General features: G+C 41.3%; 1 protein-coding gene across 3 annotated transcripts in view; it reads left to right on the top strand.

Moving 5' to 3' along the window:
* The window catches only part of ERICH6B (glutamate rich 6B), a 194,077-nt gene that overhangs the window by 66,370 nt on the left and 109,822 nt on the right, over window positions 1-17,885 (top strand). For all 3 annotated transcript variants that reach the window (XM_075591123.1, XM_075591121.1, XM_075591120.1), the window contains 3 exons: window positions 3,713-3,795; window positions 7,715-7,747; window positions 15,672-15,803. In XM_075591123.1, coding sequence (XP_075447238.1) covers window positions 3,713-3,795; window positions 7,715-7,747; window positions 15,672-15,803 — 248 coding nt within the window. The remainder of the gene's footprint in view (window positions 1-3,712; window positions 3,796-7,714; window positions 7,748-15,671; window positions 15,804-17,885) is intronic.

The raw sequence follows: 17,885 nt of genomic DNA, 5'->3' as shown, positions 1-17,885 counted from the left end.
ATGCGTTTAAACCACCCCAAGCTCACCTTAAATTCAGTACATGGGATTTTTAACTCTCTTGCTGTAACGTAGTGCTCACCACAAACAGGGCGTGACCGCGGGGTCGAGGTGGGGATTGACAAAACACCAACCTCCAGCAGCGAGGGCTTGTCCGGAGTGTAGATTGGTCATGGTAGCCGAGGTCGGGGTTGGAGAGGTGCGGATCGTCGTAGGTAAGCCAGGGTCAGGAGTAGAGAAGAGCGGAGTCCAGAGAAAGCCACGGTCAGACAAGACAGGATGTGGATACAAGACACGGGTACAATATGCAAGGAGGCAGGAATTGCAGTCAGCACTTTGCACAGATGAAGTGTTATGTTCAGTCAATTTGCCAGAGGGCTGGCTGAGCAAATAAGGGAGATGGTCAAATGGGCGAACTGCACACTGATGACATCACCGCGTGGCCTAGCCTGGAGGCGGGGCCAGCAAGGATGGTATTACCTCCAGCACAGGATTTGCGCGCGCTCCACCTCAAGTGCCTTCATTGTAATAACGTCACGGCTTATTGGGTATCCTTGGTTTCGTTTGTCGTAGATGTATTCGCAAACAAGTCTATCAATGTTTTGACATTTCCCAGTCTTAGGCCCTCTGAAAGCTTTTCTTAATGCGCTGGCACTCTTAAACTTTTCTTTATTTTTTCGCCAAAGTCTTATATTGGCCTCGGAAACACCCAACTTTTTAGCATGCAAAAATAGTCCTGATGACCAAATCTGGGGCTCAGAAAGATAAACACAACAGTTATAGTGTTTATAGAATCAAAACACAATATCCATTCCTTTGGTTTGTTTTATAAAAAGGTATCCCAACCAGGCCCACATAGAAATTGTATGAAGGATCAGTCTTGGGGTAAGAACTGGAATGTAAAATAGAAAGTGTCTTACTGGCTCTGCTCTCTCTTTGTAAGAGCTTTCACATACTGTACCAGCTACTGAATCTAAATGGCACATAAATTCCTTTTAGTCAGTGACTGTGAACTTCCATCTCCCTGTATAATAGACTGTATCCTTGTGAACAGATCAAATAGAGACTCGCTGTTTGTGGAAGATAAATCAATCCAATCTGGGTCTCCAGGGCTGCAGTAGGGAACCTGGTTTGTGCTGCTCGCTGGTTGTGCTGTAAAGAAAGTAGAAAAACACGACACACCACCGGTACAAAAAAGCTGGAGAGTGGGTAACTAAAAATCAGGCTTTATTCACTCATGTGGTCAATTGACAGACAAATAACTAGAACAGATATGTTTCGTGCCCACACACTTTATCAAGACTCCCTGAATATGCCTCTCCACTGTGCGGTTAAATATTCTGTGAACCCGGAAGTAACTGGGACTCGCGTCATGTGACGCAATTTGTCTATGAAGCCTATCAGGTGAAACATATGTTGGGTATGTCCTAGCGTCACTCCCTGGTGTGCAGGCTAATCGGAGAGGTCGGGTGCGTTACCTTGTCAGAGCGTTTTGGAGCCTTCACCGTGGGAAGCGCAACGCTCTGACTTTGATCCTATTTAAGAATAATTTATGTACCTTGCATTACTAACAATATGAGTCTTTTGACTTAAAACTCCAATACTAGGAGTGTTTGGTCATTATTTGCCAAGTGTTTCACCATTACAGACCATCAGGTTCAGCAGTCTCTGCACCTGCCGGTCTGGTGACAAAATATATGTATTTAGGGGTGTGGACTAGGTGTATAGCTGAAATAGACCTCAGACCTCATTAGTCCACTTTTCACCAAATACCCCACAAACCAACACTGTACATAGGCATACAGAACCTTTACTCATTACTGAGCAAGCACTCCGACTCTATACTTCCTCATAGAGGAGGTTTCACTGTACATATAGGATCAGGTATCTGATGTTCTGAGGATATATTGAAATAGCTATTGCCACATCTAATTCAATAGTATAGCTGTGGCACATAATAGGATTAAATAGCTCTTTTTCTTTCCCAGTAATAGCGTTCAGATCCAGCACGCCGACGTCTCGTTACAATTTGAATTTATTTTAATTTTTTTGGTTCATTGTTTACTTCCCTACATTTATATTTTAATTAATGTGTTAATAACATTTATTTTTAATTAGATAGGGGTTTTTCACCAGTGCGACATAATAGGGAGATCTTTCTACTTCTCTCCACATTACCATTACTCCCAGTCAGCACCATCCCTACACCAGTTTTTGTAGTGAAGTTCTGTGGTGCAACGGAATATAAGTATACTATCCTCGGTGTGGTGCAGGGTACACATTTACCTCTCAGGGGGTCCCCTCTTCTTGTGTTCAAAATTAACTAACATTAACCATAATAGAGTACAGCAGTGTTTCCCAATTAAATGTAGTCGTGGAACCCTTTTATATTTTGTTCAACAAAATGGAACCACTTAAGTATTTTTAGCGTACCACATGGGAAAAAAAATGAAATTCGCCGCCGGCGAAAAAATTTCTTGGTTCAAGATCAAATACCTTTAAATTGAAAGTTAAATGTTTCCAGGGGGAAGGCAAGTACACGTTTTGTCCTCTTTCATGTCCCATAAAGAAAAAAATGATAAGGTTTCACTCTTAATTAAATGATAATTATAGCATCAGATGCTTTGTTTATTATTATGGTGTGGGGAGGAAGGCAGCCTGCAGTGGTGTTGGCGGCATCATCCCCGACCGAGCAACGTGCAGAGCAGGGGGTTCCGGCACGAGCCTCAGTGGAGCGAACAGTCTGTCTCTCCGTGGCTGCTCACCCTCTCCACAGCCGCTGTGGGGGGAGTGGGAGAGGGGGTGGAGGAGAGCCATGGCGGAACCCCTGGGACTGCTCCATGGAACCACGGGGTTCCGCGTAACCCCATTTGGGAAACGCTGGAGTACTCGATAGTTGACCTCAGGGGCTAGCAAGCCATGGGTTTACAATGCCTAGCTGGCCACTTGGGCTCCTACGAGGTTTATATGTTAAAATAATGTTTAAAACGTTTTCATGATGTTAAGTTTATTGTGAGAGGTTGCGTTTTATATGAACCCTTCTGGTGCCGCATGACATTCATTTGCAATGCATTGGTAGCATCCCGGACATTGGATGGGTTAAACCCCTTTGCAATCAAAGGGTACTGTACTAATTATTATTAAATTACCCTATAGTCATAAAGTTAGCTATTTGTAAAATATTTTTGGCCCTAATGGAGGGAGTTTCTATGCAGATAGAGAGCCTTTACATGTCTGTTTCAGGAGTGATGGGATGAGATTTGGGTTTATGTAAAGAATGCTGTTACAGTAAGTGCATTAACGGTCATTTTCACTTGCTTTTATGACTTCTCCCCAAGAGAAGACTACCATTTGTTTTTAGCCTTATTGTGTGTTGGAAGTCCCAGGTATATATTTTGTCAAAATTGGATAGACTGCTCTTTAAAGATAAAAAAAACTGTTTTGGTAGCCATGAATGTACAGGTGAAAAATATCTGACAAAATAGATTATCAGACAATGTGTTGCCAATTACGCAAAAAGCTGTATTTGGAAAAAAATTCAATAAACGTAGTTCTGCACTGTTATTTGCTGCCATTGTTCCTACTCATTACTCAAGCCCAATATTACTGTACAAGAACATAAGACAGTGTAGCACAAAATCATATTTATAAATGATTTGTTATTTGTACGGGTATTTTGTAATTTGCATAAACATCTTTCTTTTTTTTCCTGCAGTTTTTTTCACCACTGAAAACTTAATTGCAGAAAAGTCTGTGTCTTCCCACTCAGAATACGAAGTGGAACGTGGAGAATCAGAGGTACTGCTAATATGTTTATGTTTGATAAAGTACTTACTTGTAATGCAGTATGTTTATTAATGCATCTAAGAAATGGAGTTAGTATTTCATTGATTACACCAGTAGCATTAATCAATGTGCATTCTAATTTAAAAATGGCTACAGTTACTGGTCACATTTTAAGTAAAAGTTATTGCCTATTGATTATTTGTGTAAGGCTTTTTGAAAATCGACTTGGAGCTAAACACAGCATATAATATTGTGTGCAATTACAAAGACTGTACTAACATTTTATTTCAAAACATTTTCAATTGCTTCCATGACATCTCCCCAAGAGAAGACCACCATTTCCTCTCTCCCGGAACACCGGCTGGTGTCACCCTCACAGTTTATTGGCTGTTTCTCTCAAGTGAGGGCAATGTCCTAATCGGTCTAGAAATAAGGCTTCATCTATTTATCTCTATCATGTTGTTAGAAGGACAAACTAAAGAGAAAGGATCCCCATAAATGAGAGCACTCAAATAGTGTCGCCAGCAGAGAACAACCTCGATTGGAAACCTGAGTAAATGAATGAAGCAGGTCCCTCAGAAGGGACCGGTGCGATACCCAGTATGAATTGATGTAAGCATTAAAACAGACATTAATGTGAGCTATATGCGCAAAAAAAAAAAATTGTGTGGACACAAATTGTGTGTGAGTTTATGGGAGTATATCCACATTGACACTCGAAATAAAGCCTATATAAAGTAGCGAATTGATAAAACACTGCAGAGATAATTGTGTACAATTAGTAACACTACGGTGAATACCAATTAAGCTCAATGCGGTCTATTTAGATGTAGATAATCTTTTTATCATACACAATGAGTATGACAATGGTTAGTATAGTTCTTGTTGTCCCATACTATATGGCCTGGATCGCACCTAGGGTCGTGTATGTGCAAATCTTGAATGCCGGGGTGAGGATAAATGGGTCTGGAGGGGATCTATAAGCAGTCTGACTATTCATCTGTAAATGTTGTTAACCGTGGATAGCCTATGCAGCAGAGCCTGTCTATAAAGTAACCTTGAAATATGGGGTTATGGGGTTTGGTCTCCCAGGTGTGGTCAATACCTTGCACCGGAGCCCCCGTGGACATATGCACAGATCCAGGTAAGTATAATTTTATTCTGTACCACATGCAACAGGACAGCTTGGCAAGCTAGCGTATAGTAAGGTGAATAAGTAGTATTAGTAAAGTGACACACGAGCAGGAAGGGGGCGCACGCTAGAAAGATTGCACACGGCTGCAGTAATGGACAAAATTACTATTATCCAGTTCTGGATAATAGCTCATTTGCCCATTCAAACTAAAACATTATCCAGCCAGCATAAAGTAAATAAAATAAATTAAACTTCTACTTACCCCTGCCACAATGAAGGCTGTCCTCATCTCCCCCCCCCCCCCCCCCCTCCCGTCCTTGTCCTTCATTAGCAGGAACACAACAATAAAAAATACAATCTAATGGCCCCTAACCCCTTAATCACCTTAGCGGTTAGTAACCTCTATAGTAATTAAGGGGTTAATCCCCTCCCCCGCTACCCACCTGGGTGACCTTCCCCAGGGCAACTACCCCCACTCTCTATCAGCATCCAAGAGATGTAGCGCACAGCCAAGAGAGTGGGTCAAAATTGCAGTACAAAAAATCAAACTTTATTCGTCCATTAAAAAATCGGAGGTGTGGAGACCTCCTACGTGTTTCGTGCTCCCTGCACTTTATCAAGGAGTTACACCTCCGTTTTTTAATGGACGAATAAAGTTTGATTTTTTTACTGCAATTTTGACCCACTCTCTTGGCTGTGCGCTACATCTCTTGGATGCTGATATTGACTTTGTACCAGTGGCAGCACCCCTTCCCAACGAGCACAGGATGGGGACACTCCAGAAATGTGAGTAGAAATCTTCATGCAACATTGTATATCTGGGTGGCATAGTAGAAGATCCAGGGAACATCCCAATGAGGTTCGGTGTGTGGTGGATTGTTATCCCTTCACTCCGTTCCTTCAGGGAATATTGGCCCCTTTAAGGACTCTACACCACTTGACAACTGTCTAAGGACTATTCTAGCCCCTGTATCTGTGCTGTGAATTTATTGGAGGATTATAAGTGTATATACCATATGGATCCGGCACTAGAGTGCATATATCACAGAAAACCTTGCTACCCCCACTCTCTAGCCTTTCATTCCCACAGTGGTACATTATGCCCATAAAAAACATTAGGCAACATTAAAAAAAAAAAAAAATGACCAAAAATAAACCACATTAAAAAAATCAATCACCAAAATAACCAAGAATTAAACTAAGCAATCACTAAAAAAAAGCAAGCAACTTGTAAATGCCCAAAAAAATAAAGTGAAAATATTGAGATTAAAGCGCTAGTCATATAAATAATACAATGTGAGTGAACATGTGTAAAATAAAATAAAAATGCTATATAGCTAATAACATGCACAATAAAGGATACTCCAATGCAATGGAAGTCCAATGGCTGCCTAACAAGTCTAGCTGGTTCTCTCAAAATCAGAAATGGAATTGGTGAAAAAAAGACCTACAGTACTGTATATGGCACCTGGAATTAAACCAAAATGGAATGGGTTAAACATCAACCAAACCCGTTAATGACTGTCCATCCAGATTTCTTCTGCTGAAGGGACTCTTCTTAAGACTTGTATTGAAGTTATCCGAAAAAGCCGTTCAAATGTTAGGAGACAAAAAGAGACAATGCATGCAGCAATACTGCATTATCTTCTGGCAAGCCATGTATAGACTGTAAAACTGTAGTGGTTTTGTGATTAGCTCCTTAGAGCAGGGGTGGGCAAACTTCCTCGGCTACGCTCCCCCTGCCTGCTCTGCCCATGTGTCGCGCCCCTCACCCTACTTTGAATGCGGCGTCAAATGACAACGCAGAGTCGTTTGATGCCATGGCGACGTCTGAACGCGAGGCCTGGTAAGTGAAGTTACAGAGGCCTCGCCCTGAATAGCGCGGGGCCTCTGTAACCACCGTGCCCCCCTAAAATCTGTCCCCCCAGTTTGCGCACCCCTGCCTTGGAGAATGCAATGTAATAATTCACAATATCCTCATATACCCACACCCCTGCATCTCACATAACCCCTCCCTGCACCTCACATCACTTCCCCCTCCCCTGGATCTCACATTCCCCCCATATGCCTACCTGAGGCGGCGAGCTAAGAGCAGGCAGGAGGCAGCGAGTTAAGAGCAAGCAGGACTGCATGCACCCGCTTGCTCTGCAGACACCGGAACCTGCACTGCTAGAGCGCGCTCTTGCAGTCCTGAGAGCTGGCTCTGGGGCTGGGGGAGCCAGGGGGAGAGTCAGGAAAGCTGTCACGGGCTGCACAGTGAGTGCGGGAGGCTAGGCGAAACCCCTGGGATTGCTCCATAGAACCCTGGTTGGGAATCACTGTCCTAGAGTTTCAAAATGTTACATATCACTCTGATGCAAAAAAGTCTAATGGACTAATAATCTTAAAATCTAGAAGTATAATACAACCATACACTATACTAAAACAGTAAGTATTAACCTCCATATAACAGATTGAGAGGACGTGCCTTACTGGGCTCATAGTCTGATGCGCTGATTATTGTCTTTGTATAATGTTGTATTTAGTAGCTAAATCCATGGAGATGCAACCACTGAAACAGTATCCATATCCAGAAATTGTTTCTGTTGTTTTTACTCTATTGATACAATAGTTGCAAAACTTCTGTGTATGTTAGAGTATATATCCACTCTGGCAACTTGTAGTATCATGAGTATGCTAGTATTACTGCTGCTGTACTAATTACAGGTATTTTATATAGATGAATATCCATCCTTATATGATGCAGTGCCACAGCTCTTATAATGTGTATTAATACTGTGTTTCTATTCATGACAGATCCGCTATCTGACCCATCCTGTCCTTCCCACGGTAAGTCAGGGAATTTGTGCCAAAAGAAGTAAATAGACTTCTTCTGTATGTTATTAACATGGAGTTGTGAGCGACCATTATATACTGTACATAGGGTAAATAACTGTATGTAGGAGAATTGGTTTGATCTCTATATATACGATAACACAGTATGTGAAAGGGACCAAAATTATGATCTTTAAGGTATATGTTTGTATATTTTCGGCCACATGATGTTAATAACTTGGTAGCCTAATATCTCACACTTGATGATATTTATAAGAATGCTGTATAAGTGAAGTCCTCATTTAGCCGCTTGGGTGTTTGAGTCCCAAGTGTATATATCCATTTCACTTCCATTCTTAATAGTGTGTTATCCAGATTGCCCTTTCTTATTCCTAAGGTTAAATGATCTATACATGATGTATCACCTTTATGTACCTGGGTTATGTGTCTTGCTACCGGGGTATCCAAGTTGTTCCTGATTGTGCCAATGTGCTCCAGGATGCGTCTCCTGAACTGGTGTGATATTTTACCAGCATATTGGGCACCACAACTACAGATAGCTAGATAAACCACACCGACCATTTTATAGTTGATGAATTTCCTGATGGTGTAACTTTTGGTTTTGTCCCAATTCCAAAATTGTTTAGAGAGGTTTATAAATTGATATTACTTGCACGCCCCACAGGAATATGTACCCACAGTTTTAGACTGAAGCCGGGTGTCCCTGCGTGTGCGCTTGTAGTGACTGTGTACCAATTGGTCAGAAAGATTTTTGGGCCGTCTATACACTGGCGACACACTTTATTCGAGCTCGGCTAGTCCCACGAATTCGGGTATACCCGGGTGTATTGAGGTTTGTGACTGTTTTCTGCCCGAGTGCATTGAGTTATTTTCCATGCAGGGATTGAAGCATTTTATTCCCGCTGGCTGCAATACTGCACAGTATATATATATATATACTGCATTACAATTCATGAATTTATGCCATCTGGTAGACACGCGAAGCATTGCAGCCTATTAAATCCTAATCATTATCATTTAACAGATCAGCCGTCCATCAGCCAGGCATGAACCCAGGCTGGGAAGGCAAACGCAACGGGGCTTGTCAGAGGTGAGGAGCGGCGCATTCCAGGTATCTGCCAGGTACATACTGGGTATTTGCTCGAATAAAGTGTGTCGGTGCAGTACGTGATTGATGCTGTAGAATTCAGGGCCATTTTCAAACCCTCATCCTCTATTAGGATGTGCTAATGTCGATTTAAAACGTCTCAGATGTTATGCCACTGTTTGTTGTATGTACCTTTTATTCTAATAGGTTGTTTTTCTTTCTTATCATTTTTAATTCCATACAACAACGTGTTAAGATCCTTTTTTTGGCTCTTTTATACACCCTGTCTATACACGTCTTGCTATAGCCTCGATTGGAGAATTTTTCGTTCACATTGCTAGCTTGTTCTTCAAATTGGACTCTGGTAGAACAGTTCCTTTTGACCCTTAGGAACTGACCAATTGGTATTCCTTGTACCAGGGCTTTTGGGTGATGGCTAGAGGCCAAAAGCAGATTGTTAGTAGCTGTCTTCTTGGTATGTACAGGAGAAACGCGTTATAGTGTCCTTTTGGCTGTTTTTATTATGCCCCAAATACATTTTTGCACCTAGTTTCCTTGCAGTTTGCAGTTTGTGGTTTCAATTCATCTACAGCAGCAGCAGATGCACCGCCGTTTCTCCTGTACTTTCTCCAATTGTTTTTCGGTAAGAGCATGCCTGACAAGACCAGGATATCCCCAAGGTCAGCAGTGAGTAATTTATTTACTTCATTTATGTGATCGGTCCCACACATTGAAAACCCAGACTACCAGATAAGATCTACCTATACAGGCTAGTGGCAAGTTTATGGGAGTGTGTTTAATATTGGACTATTTGGAATCCTGGGTCTTATGAACTGTCTCATGCAATGAAGATGTTTATACATTATGAATAAAACAATTGTCTACTCCTGGTTAGCATCACAAGTGGGAATTACCCCTCCCCTTTCCTTTTGTATTCTTGGTATGTACAGTTGTTGTTAATGTTCCTTCTGTATTTTTGACAATCTTGAGTTCCAGATTATTTTCTCAGAGTTTATCTCACTTGTGAGTTTCAAATTGTGGTTGTTCTGATTAAGTATATTGACGAATTTTTGAAACTCCTCTTCCATGCCATTCCATAGGACCAGCACATCGTCAATATACCTAGACCATCATTCGATATGCTGAGTAAGTGTAATAATATCCTGTACAAAGACTTTGGTCTCCTCCCACCACCCCAAGTATATATTGGGGTACATGGGGGCGCACGTTGTACACATTGCAGTACCCTGTCGCTGATGGTAAACGTTACCATTGAAAGGAAAATAGTTATGTGTCAATACATATTGCAACAGGTCCTGTACAAACTCATTGTGGTTACAGAGATCAATACTTCTAGCTCTTAAGAAGTGCCTCACCAATGCTATACCTGTGTGGTGTTGTATGCTTGTATACAAGGATTCAACATCCAGAGACGCCAAGAAGGTTGTAGAAGATACCTGTATTCCATCAAGTTTTTTGAGAATATCGATGGTGTCCTTGTTGTGGGAAGGGAGGCTGGTGACAAAGGGTCTTAGTATTACATCTAAATATGTGCTGGCATGTTCGCTAAGCGACCCGATGCCCAACACAATGGGTCTACTGGGTGGCTTCCTTGGATATTTATGCATTTTTGGAATGTTATAAAGGTTACCACATTAGGCTGGGGCCATGGCAGACCGTGTGGAAGTATCCGCATGCTGAGCGAACAGACTGCCTTAAAGCAGTGTTCGCGTCCATGTGGCGTGCAGGCGAGAGGGGGTGCGCGTTACGCAAGAAATCAATTCAAACTGATTTCTTGGCACGACAGGCCGGCCACGTGAGCGGTTTGCCCAATGAGGGTGAACCAGCTCCGTGACGCCCCTAGGAATGCCCCCCATAGCCGGTCCACCTTGGCCTGGGAAACCACCCGCTTACCTCACAGCCTCCACACGCCTCAGCGTGGGCGAAGGCACCATGGCCCAGCCTTAGGATATTTTACCAAGATATAGTTGTATTCCTTGTCTGAGATTACTCTGTTTTTCAGTCCCTGTTGCCATATGGATTGGCGAACTTTGTAACATGTAATGGTAGTCTGTAGAACTTCATAACATTTTCTATCCCCCGGACATCTTAGATTTTATTGTAAATAACTCTCTTCTTCTAAGACAACTATATCCCCTCCCTTATCTGAGGGTTTTATAATCACTCCTTTGAGATCAGAGAGTTCTATTAATGCCTTTCTTTCCTCATGATTCATATTTTCTTGGCCTCTCCTATTTGGTAACAATTCCAAATCTTTGGTTACTAGCCTGAGAAATATCTCAATGTTGGCATTGGAGCTCATATAGGGATCAAAATGACTTCCGGGTTTTAGAGAGGTGAAGGGTACATGTCCTGGTTCTTTATCACTGTCCTCTAACAGTGACATGAGATCTCTGAGGTACTCTAGATCTTCTTCATAGAAGGAGGATGCTATGCCTGCTGGTAAAATTAATGCCTCTTTTCATTTATACAATTTGTGCAGGGCTAATTTGCATCCAAACAAATTGATATCCTTTATCCATTCGAATAAATTCAAATTACATGAGCGTGTAAAAGAGAGGCCTTTTTTGAGGACATTTAGTTGGTCAGGTGTTAAGACCCTTGTAGTTAAATTAACCACTTGCAGTTCATTATCGGTGGTTAATACTGATCATTTCTTCTCTTGCCTCTCCCTCTGTATCCCCATACCTCTCTGTTTCTTACTTTGGCCCTGGCCCCTTCGTGTCTTATGTCTCTTTCTCTGATTTCCTCCCCTCGTCCGATTCTGGGTAACCCAAAAAACGACGATTTTCATGGGGCTATTCGGGCCCCCTTCGGGATAGTGACGTCCCCCCAATCAGTCAATGAATCGTGTGGTTCATTATATGTACGTTTGATATTAGTCCTATAGATTTTTCCTATTTTATAGTCATTGGCATCTCTCAAAAAACAATATGTTTTCTCTCTTTTATTTCTTTTGCAAATGCATCAATATTTCTTTTCAATTTGGATTCCAGTTCTTGAAACTCAGAATTTTGATCCCAATTTAGTGGATTCATAGAAGTAACATAAGCTCTCTAGAACAATTGGATAACATATCTTCACATTTTTTGGTGAAAGTATCATCCTGGATACTATAAGAGGGGAAGGTGTTAATCCATAATCCTCTCGGTAGCAAACTATTTTTAACATAGTCCCGCAGCCTAGATCTCTCCCACCATTAGTCTATTTTTTTCTTAAAAACTTTTTCTTTAAACTCGCTATTTCAGGGCCCGATGAGATTCTCGAGGCTACTAGAATAGTGTGATTTGATCAAAATGGCGCTATTTTGCTTTTGGGCAGCTCCCGCTCGGTGAGTTTGGCCAGGAGCCAGAAATCGCGCAAAAATGCCTTCTCCGTACGATTTGGCCAACCTATCGGGGCTATCTGAATAGCTCCCTAGCAAAATTTGGCGATAACTACTCAAAATCCTCGATGAGTTGGTTATCAAACCTTCTAGAATAGGCCACCAGGTCTTTTGAAGTGTCTCTCTTGATGTTAACCCTGTCCACACTGGTTTAGTGTACAGGAGCAGTGATGGCATATTTGGGAGACTTTCTTGGGTGTAACTCTGATGTTATGTCGAAGAGAGTGCTTTGTTCCACGGCTGTTAATGGCTAGTCGCTGTATCTCAAGACTAGCTTGAAATATGGGTAGGTGGTGATCCTAAGTTACAGGGATCTGCAGAGATGGGCTGAATCATAGAAGACATCCTAAGTAAGCTAGTTTCGGCAGCGCTCAGCCCCTAGCAAGTTAGGAGTCTCTTGTAACCCTGTTTTTGGGTGAGTTTTTACTGTTTCTGCCTGTGTTGTTCCCTACTGATTACGTACAGAAAAAACTTTGTTTATTTAACCTTTTGTTCTGTTTGGTGCTTGCAATCCCTGTGTAAATTGTCTGGTCTTCCATAAAGCATGCTAAGTCATAAGACAAATTAATGCTCCATATGAAACATCATGGACAATTCAAGAGGTTTCTGAAGCTACCACAAGGTGGCTTATTGCTTAACACCGCAAACTAAATATATATATATTGTATTAAAATGGATTAATGCTTGTACTTACAGTAAATACAATGAACCCATGAGTGTATCTGCATGTCTTGCCAAGGTCCCCAAACCTAATTAATTCACCCAATTCTCACTTGTCATTCAGTGGTTAAACTGTGTCATCCTTTTGGACTCTTCAGTTTAAGTTTTTTTTTACTGATTCTGAAGCTGGTAGTCATTTTAAGCTAGAATCCTTAAAGAGCATAGGTCAAGCCTACCAAAAAGGATCTAAGTCAGAAAATTCAAATAATAGTCATTTTGATTACTTAAGGAAAGGATGAAGGTGCTTGTACAGTATGCACCAAAATGTTGGATGCTGCTAGGACTTCTTTAAGTCATTAAAATGACTATTATTTGACTTTTCTGACTTAGATCCTTTTTAGCATGCCTAACTTTTGCTCTTTGTGGATTTTCTTATTTTGATTTTAGCAAGGTATTGTCAGTCTTAGCACCCTCTTTTATTTTTGCTAATGCTTTATTAGACCCATAGCTGGGTCATCCCAGGCTGCGGTCATCTGATCTCGTTTTCTTTGTTAAGCCGGAATCCTTGTCATAGTGTAACGTGACGGTGTGGCGAATGAAGCGAGTTAGGGGACCTTCTGAACACGAGTGAATGTGTCTGGTTCACAACCTCTACCAGTTTCATATGGCAGTTAGTTACCAAGCTTAAACTGATGGTGGCCTAGGACATTTGGTAATGGCCAATTGATCAAATCGCCACCAGCGCTCCGCAGCCAGAACTACTCACCGCTTTCCACCATCCGCTATACTTAAATATCTTCAGATCTCCTCAGCCGCAGGGCACCTCGCGCGCCCACCGCTCCGGCATTTGTGAGCGGAGCGTGGACATGCATGCGCACCAGCAGGGCACTCAGCACGGCCACCAGCAATCAGGATACTTTTTTAATTTTGCGCAGAACCGGCAGGCGAGGGGGACCTGCGGTGAGTATTCCTGACGGCGGAGCTCCGGTGCCAATTTGGCCACGGCCAACCATCCCATTCCAAACTGATGGGTCCAAAAGAATGACATAGCTGCCTTTGAGTGGGTTAAGGCTACATGAACTTTTGATTATGTGGAGTTTGCAAATATCTTCCTGAATAGAACAGCGAAAAGCCATAGATTTGATTCTCACTTCTTAAAGGGCGGTTAACAATTCACATGCTCCATTCTATAAAAGCACAAAAAAACAAAACATCACAGGGGTTCAATAGAAATATGAATCTGCAGTTTTGTGAGACATTGGGGGAGATGTACCAACGTAAACAAAGTGCACATAGAATTTATTTTTTGATGCGTTGCTTTAATTTCTACTCGCAGCAAATGTGTGAAAGTGTTTCTTATATTTGACACATTGTTAGCCAGAGAGGTTTACGGCACCTCGCATTGGCGAAGCGACACAAATGCAAAATAAAAACATAATATATCTTCTTATAATGTGTGTCAAGCAACTGCTCCCTAACTCCCCCTAGTGTCATTCCCCAAACCGCAATCTGGTGCACACAGCGCAATTATTAGAGCAAACACCTGACTACATCGACGCAGAGATGCCTGATAAAAAATTATGCAATTTGCGTTCATTTTTTTATTTCAAATTTGCATTGATTAAGCATTCTCATCACGTGCTTGTTGGTTATTAACGATTTTGATACAATAAAAAAAAAATTTCATTTTCTTCAAGGTTATTTGTAAATTTTCTTGAATATTGCAAATGCTGCCAGTGTCTTTCTGAAGAGTACCTCAACCTCTTCTTGAAGTGTTCGACTGATACTCCATCTTTAAACCTGCAGTGTAATTTATTCAGTACAGTCAGGCTCATGGGACTTGGAACCACTAAAAAGCTGCTAATCCAAGACCTACAGTTCATTATAGGGTATAAAAGAGTATATTAAAAAAAAGTGTGTGCCGAGCACGCGCATTTTAAGTGAAACTTCTTTGTGTTTTGTCACTATTTTGTTGCAGAAATTGTATTTGTGATGTTTTTAATTAAAAATGAAAACACAATTTCAGTGCCAAAATGCAAAGAAGTTTGACTTAGAATGCACATGCGCAGCCCACACACTCTGTTTTACCTATTTGTACGTCTATATGTATAGTAACTGTGAATTCCTCGTGTCTGTGTGTGTGTGTGTGTGCTGGCGGCTACTGAGCAGGCGTCTGTGTGTGTGTATGTGTGTTTGTCTCTATCTGCGTGTGTATCTGTTTGTCTGTGTGTCTATGTCTCTGTGTGTGTGTGCACTGCAGTGTAGTGTGTGTGTGCCGTGCCGGTGGCTACTGCGCAGGTGTGCCCGGCCGGCACCTACTGACAGGTGCAGCCGAATGGCGCCTACTGTGCAGGTGCGCCTAGCTGGTGCCTACTGCGCAGGCATGGCCAAATATCACCTACTGCTCAAGCACGCCTGAATGGCGCCTACTACGCTGGTGTGCCCAAACGGCACCTACTGCACAGGTGCGCCCAGTCGGTGGCAATGGCTCATGCACACCGAGCGTGAGAGGCCTCCAAATCCGCGCCAGCTGCCATAACGACCTCTTCTGCCAGCAGTGACGTCACTTCTGGGACTGCACTTCTGTCTCCAACAAGGCAATTTACTCCAAGGGAAATGTTAATTTGGTAGGTGCCAGCATAGAAGTTTCACTTCAAAAAACAGTGATTCACTACTAAGTTCAGTTCATGTATTTCTCATGTACTGTATATGTCCCAATTTACAAAATAAATATTACGGTGATGACAATTTCCACTTTCCCTTAGCCTCCATTGAAAGATGAAGAGGAGATTCTCACAGAAGTGGATAACCACACTGAAACATTGTGTGAGTTCTGTACCAAAACGAAGAAGGGTTTTCCAAGTGTCACACAACTTGCTTCACAACCTGTGGATACCGTAAGTTAACAGTGATTCAGACACAGTAACACCACTTCTTAATAGAGCCCCAAAAATGTTAACAAACGTACTGTAAATATACCTTCAAAAGTGCAGTCCCACCTAGTACAGGACTAAACTAAATGGCAGGGATTTGTTTACTTGGTTACATCTTAGTGGCTGGTGCTTATTTGTTTCTGTTCAGACAACATTGTAAGTTTGTAACGTCAGACATTTAAAGTAATGTACTGTAAAACTATGGGGATCTCCTTTCTCTTCCTACTCACAGTAAAGTCAGCTTGGAATTGTGTTGTTATTTCTGATAAATATCCTTACGGTTCTTTGGAAATAACACGTAGAGAAACACAAACCTGTCCTTCTTGCTCAAACTGTAGTTCCTTCTCAAAATGTTCTGGCAACTTGGATAAACTGCAACCAGATTATGCAGAGTATTTAAGAAAAGTGTGTAAAAGGCAAGGTAAATATACAGTAGGTACAGTATTAGTCAAGTTTAACACAAGTACTGTATAGATGATACGTGTGGAGCAATTGTGCAAATTCGCGGTTGGGAAAAAAAACTTCAATAACATTCTTTGCAAAGAAATTCAAAGATTAAAATTAAAAAACAACACCAAATGCAAATATCTTATAAAGCAACTTTTGTCACTAAAATTAGCTAATATTTAGGTGATTATTTTTTGGGGGGCGACTTTTACATTATTTACATGAAAAAAAGACAATAATGCATTTTTTCCTTATCAGAGCCCACAAAGCATTTAAACCAACTTTTTTTTTTACATTGTATTTCTTAAAACATTCAACTGAACAATCACAAACCTATCTGGGATATAATTTTACATCTCTAGTTCTAGACATGATGCGAGTAAGGCACCTTACCAGCAAACTGCATTAGATCTATGATCATTTTGACATCATCACAAACAACTCACCACCCATATCACTAATATTCAGTAATGTGATCTATGCATATCATTGAAAGATAATTACAAAAATCTCGCAACTGTGTATTAAACAACACTATAGTGATTTCATTGTTTGGGCTCAGTGAGTTTTGGGGGAATAATTTATTTTATGATAATTGCTCATTTGGTTTCTCAAATTTCAATCACAGCATTCCAGTGGCAATTTGAGAAATATAATCCACTTTGAATACAGCATTATAATAATAATAGCATGTTGTTGTATAGCACTGCTAGTTTTATAGCACTTTACAGAGATATTTTGCAGGCACAGGTGGAGTGCCCCGTGGAGCTTACAATCTATGTTTTTGGTGCCTGAGGCACAGGGAGATAAATTGCCTTGCCCAAGGTCACAAGGAGCTGACACCAAAAATTGAACCAGGCTCCTCTGCCTTTTTGCAAGGGAACATGTTTTAATGAGTATAGAAGTGTGGTTAATGATACGAGGATATCTAATCATTAAACCAACTGTTAAAGTTTAATAATAACCTTAGTCTAGTAAGAATCAGTAGTATCCAATGTCAATACTTTGAGGCAATGTCAAAATACACTTTATTTTGTGTAACTAAACTTCTCCCAGCCGCACTGAAGCAGCACCATCTCCTGGGTGTTGCAAAACAATGTAACAGTCCTGATTGACAGTAGCTCTCCCATGGGACACTGTTGGTTGCCTCTTCTCTTGTCAGCCTCTCTTGTCCCTTATTCAATGTTCTGTGAATCAGTCTTCCTCTTGCTCAGGAAGATTTCCATTTCATTCACATGTATATTCATTGGGGGGCCCTTGAGTATTATTTTGAAGTTAATATGCCTCCACAGCACCTTTAGGCATAGCTACATTATTTATTTTATCCCCAACACCCAGCCTAATTGTAGCTTTCTTTGAAACTGGACAGTGATGGACCAAATAATTGCCTACACATGCCATCGTGCCAGTTAAAATATGGGAATCTTTCTAAGTAATTTATCAGCAACACTTACTGATACTGGATTTAAAGGTGAAGTGCAATTTAACAACATATATTGGTGTTCAGCTGTAATAAAAATAAATACAAAGTATTCCTAGAATTTGGACTATTTTTCAAAATCCTCATCTTCCCCTGTCCCTATCGTATATTTTTAGAAC

The sequence above is a fragment of the Ascaphus truei genome, chromosome 3 (genome assembly GCF_040206685.1).
Source record: "Ascaphus truei isolate aAscTru1 chromosome 3, aAscTru1.hap1, whole genome shotgun sequence".
Taxonomy (NCBI): domain Eukaryota; kingdom Metazoa; phylum Chordata; class Amphibia; order Anura; family Ascaphidae; genus Ascaphus; species Ascaphus truei.
The sequence above is the reverse complement of the archived record's forward strand: the minus strand, read 5'-3'. Positions and strand labels throughout refer to the sequence as shown.